The sequence below is a fragment of the Tupaia chinensis genome, unplaced genomic scaffold (genome assembly GCF_000334495.1).
Source record: "Tupaia chinensis unplaced genomic scaffold, TupChi_1.0 Scaffold000341_1, whole genome shotgun sequence".
Lineage (NCBI taxonomy): Eukaryota > Metazoa > Chordata > Mammalia > Scandentia > Tupaiidae > Tupaia > Tupaia belangeri.
In genome coordinates this window covers 3043969-3048554 of record NW_006159835.1, presented here as the reverse complement: position 1 = coordinate 3048554, position 4586 = coordinate 3043969, and the positions used below count along the sequence as shown (strand labels likewise).

Below are 4586 nucleotides of genomic sequence, written 5' to 3'. Positions count from 1 at the left end.
GGAATCCAGCACCCTCAACCACCACACCACCAGCCAGCACCCCCGTACTAGATCTTTAATGAGCTCATGAGTTTATTCTTTTTTTCTGGGTTGGGAGATTTAAAATAAATTTTACTGTGCACATTTGAGATACACATGGTCTTAATACAGAATACATATACGGGAAAATGGTTACCATAAGTTAATTCATATTAATCTACATAATATAAAGGATTTTTTTTTTAAAGTTTTGCTATAGGGTGCATGAACTCTCCAGAGACAGAGAGAGGGAAAGTGAGAAATCACCCCCTGAGGGGATAGCCAGACAATAATCCCTTCTGCTTCATTCTTCTCTTGGGATTTTGGGCACACACACACATCCAGCATGACTTTCAAGTTGCCAGGTTCAGGACTTGAATCGCTATCAGCCATGTGGGAATCCAGCCCCTTAACTACCATACCACCTGCTGGTCGCCAAGTTAAATTTTAATACTGATTATTTAAAATGGCCCAGACTCAGTATGTTTTCTTTTTTGGGGGGGCGGGGGAAGAGAGATTTTTGCCTTAGGACATATGTGCTCACTGAAGAAAGAGAGAGACAGACAGGGTGAGAGAGAAAAGTTTAAAATCATCCCTCAGGGAGGATGGCCACACTGCAGTCTCTTCTCTCCAGATCTTAGGCATGCACACATACATGCCTGCGGTAAGTTTTAAGCCACCAGGTCCAGGACTTGAACCGTGGTCGGCCATGTGGGAGTCCAGTGACATAACTGTGATGCCATCCATCTGCTAGCCCCAGACTCAATATTTTTTTTAGAGAGAGAGATTTTTTGTTATAAGGTGTGCACTTGCCAAAGAGACAGACAGAGACAGAGAGACAGAAAGCAAGAAATCATCCCCTGAGGTGACTAGCCAAGCCACAATCCCTTCTCCTCCACCCTCCTCTCAGGATCTTGGACATATATGCACACACTTCCAGCATGAGTTTTAAGCCACTGGGTCTGGGACTCAAACCACGGTCAACTATGTGGGAGTCCAGGGACATAACCATTACTCCATATGCTGGTCCCCAGACTCAGTAATTAATTTTTTTTTTTTTTTTTTTTGTCAGAGGTATGTGCACTTATCAGAGAGACAATGAGTCAAGGAGAAAGGGTGAATGTATTCCCCTAATAGGGCATGGTCATGTCACAATCCCTTTTCCTCCATCTTTCTATGCTGTTGGATTTGGGGCACACACACATGTGCCTGACATGTTTTTTTTTTTGGAGAGGTTTTTGCTATAGGATGCGTGCGCTGAGCAGAAAGACAGAGAGAGACAGAGAGACAGAAAGCGAGAAATCATCCCCCAGGGGGGATGGTCACACTGCAATCCCTTCTCCTCCATTCTCCTCTTGGGATCTTGGGCATGCAAGCACATGCATCCGGCATGAGTTTAAGTCACCAGGTCCGGGACTTGAACCACGGTTGACTACATGGGAGTCCAGAAACATAGCCATTATGCTAACTGCTGGTCCCATACCTGACATGTTTTCAAACTGACAGAGCTGGGATTTGAACTGTGTGGTTGGCCACATGGAATCCAGCTCCCTTAACCTCTAGGCCATGGAGCCACCCCAGATTCAGTATTTTGATACAGGTTTACAATTCTATAAGTGGTGGGTCAAAGAGAAAAAGATGAGTAGCCACCAACTGACCTTCACAGCAAGAAGTCACTTAGAAAGTTGACAGGCCATTCATTAAACCTATTGAATAAAATCCCACCTGTAACCAGCCACTAATGTACTACATTAGTAATCCAAAACCTCGAGCATTGGGAACCAGCAGTTGGCATAATGGCTATGTTACTGGACTCCCACAGTCGACCGCAGTTCACGTCCTGGACCTGGTGGTTCAGAACTCACGCCGGGTGTGTGTGCGTGTGTGCCCAAAATCCCGAGAGGAGAATGGAGGAGAAGGGATTGCGGCGTGACCATCCCCCCTGGGGGGTGATTTCTCACTTTCTGACTCTCTATCTCTCTCTGTCTGGCTGGTGAGCGCATGTGCCCTTCATAAATATAAAATATACAATATGTTCTGAGTCAAGAAACAGTTGGAATTAGTTATGATACTATGCATAAAAGACTACCAACCATGGCTTTAAATTTAACCTATGTCTAGAACAGACTCAAAATGAAAAATAAATAGTTGCTATAGAAAATTATAGATCCAGGGACCAGCAGTTAGCGTAATGGCTATGTCGCTGGACTCCCATGTAGTCGACCGCGGTTCACATCCCAGACCCGGTGGCTTAAAACTCACGCTGGGCGCGTGTGCGTGTGTGCCCAAGATCCCAAGAGGAGAACGGAGGAGAAGGGATTGCGGTGTGACCATCCCCCCGGGGGGTGATTTCTCGCTTTCTATCTGTCTCTGTCTGTCTGTTTGGCAAGTGCACGCGCCCTATAGCAAAAACCTCTCCAAAAAAAATAAAAAAAAAAAGATTAAGAAAAAAGAAGAATGTAAAAGGATATTTGAGAAAATATCCTGAAATAATTTTATTCTTCTTTTTTATTTTATTTGATTTTTTTAAAGAGAGATTTTGCTATAGAGCATATGTGCTCACTGGAGTGACAGAGAGAGACAGAGAGAGAGAGTGAGAAACCACCCCCGGGAGAGATAGCCACATTGCAATCCCTTCTCCATTCTCCTCTTGGGATTTTGGGCACATACATATACATGCCCAGAGTTAATTTCAAACTGCTGGGTCCAGAACTTGAACTGCAGTCAACCATGTGGAAGTCCAGAGCCTCAACCACTATGCCTCCTGCTGGTCTTAGTCTGCCTTTTAAAGTATACATTTTATTTTACAGTCCACAAATGACACTAGGTACAAACTTACCTGGAAGAAACACTAGGAGAGTCTTCCCTGATGACCACTGGCTGAACTTCCTTTAAATTTAATTTATTCTGGTACATTTTCTCTAATTTTGCCATAGTTTCTATATGGGCAGCCTTCAGCTCTTCTAGTTTCCTGAAATACTCTTCATTAGAGTGGTAAATATCAGAAAAGTTGGTGTTCAAATCAGCCTGGTGGGGAGGGAAAATCCATTATATGGTGTTTGGAATTGAAAGATAAGTTAAATTGACACTGATCTTAAAGAATCCGCCTAGGGAACCAGCAGTTAGCGTAATGGCTGTGTCTCTGGACTCCCATGTAGTCGACCGCAGTTCACGTCCTAGACCTGGTGGCTTAAAACTCACGCCGGGCGTGTGTGCATGCGTGCCCAGGATCCCGAGAAGATAATGGAGGAGAAGGGATTGTGGCATGGCCATCCCCCCTGGGGGGTGATTTCTCGCTTTCTGTCTCTATGTCTCTCTCTGTCTGTCTGGCGAGCGCACGTGCCCTATAGAAAAAACCTCTCCCAGAAAAAAAAAGAATCCACCTAATTAGGTTTTAAGTTATCCATGGGCTATGTGCATTTTCCTTCCATGATATTTCCTTTTTTTAAGAGAGAGGTTTTTTGCTGTAGGGCACATGCACTCGCTGGGGAGAAAGAGAGACAGAAAGCAAGAAATCACCCCTTGGGTGATGGCCACACCACAATTCCTTTTCCTCCATTCTCCTCTCGGGATTCTGGGTGGGAGCACAAACACATGTGCTCAGCTTGAGTTTTAAGCCACCGGGTCGGGGACTCAAATCCTGGTCAACTACATGGGAGTCCAGCGACATAACCATTACACCATCTGCTGGTCCCCTTCAAGGATATTTCTAGAGCAGGAGGGAATGAGACTAAGCTACCAGAAAATAAACTCTATTTAATCTATTTGATAAAGGATAGATTCCCAGACAACCCAACAAAAGGCATTTAACCCACTGTATTCGCACTATCATAGAATTAAAGCAAAGAAGTAAAGGGTTTCTACAACATAAGGAGCTTGAGTTTAGTTATAACAGCAGTTTTAACTGCAATCCAAGCACCATAGCCCGATGTCCTCCCTCCAGATGAGTTCCTGCAGTGTGCCCGAGGAGAGAAGGCAGAGGATAGAGGAAGAAAGGTGGGGACAAGACAAGTTCTAGTGGCTCCTCAAGGATCCAGGGAAAAGTCCTTCTCAGAGTGAGGCAAGTCCTCAGAAGGGAGTAATAAAACAAAGGAGAGGGTAGGAGGGACCTCCAGAATAGCTGCCACTTGGGCAGCAAGAACTCCTGTGGGTAACAGTCCTTTGGGAGTGATAACAGAACAAGGAGGAATACATGGTTGTGATGATTCCATATACAGGTCATCCTTGAAGGTTCTGATCTTTCCCTCACTTCTTTTATATATTTTTCAGTTCTTTTCACTGAAAAACTAAAGAGATAAAACCCCATTTTCTCCATAAATGTAAAATATACAATATGTTCTGAGTCAAGAAACAGTTGGAATTAGTTATGATACTATGCATAAAAGACTACCAACCATGGCTTTAAATTTAACCTATGTCTAGAACAGACTCAAAATGAAAAATAAATAGTTGCTATAGAAAATTATAGATCCAGGGACCAGCAGTTAGCGTAATGGCTATGTCGCTGGACTCCCATGTAGTCGACCGCGGTTCACATCCCAGACCCGGTGGCTTAAAACTCACGCTGG

The 4586-nt window shown here is 44.2% G+C and overlaps 1 protein-coding gene across 1 annotated transcript in view; it reads right to left on the bottom strand.

Annotated features, from left to right (window-relative positions):
• FAM161A (FAM161 centrosomal protein A) overlaps window positions 1-4586 on the bottom strand; it is a 24980-nt gene that overhangs the window by 14533 nt on the left and 5861 nt on the right. The window contains 1 exon segment of the mRNA XM_014589222.1: window positions 2858-3067. Coding sequence (XP_014444708.1) covers window positions 2858-3067 — 210 coding nt within the window.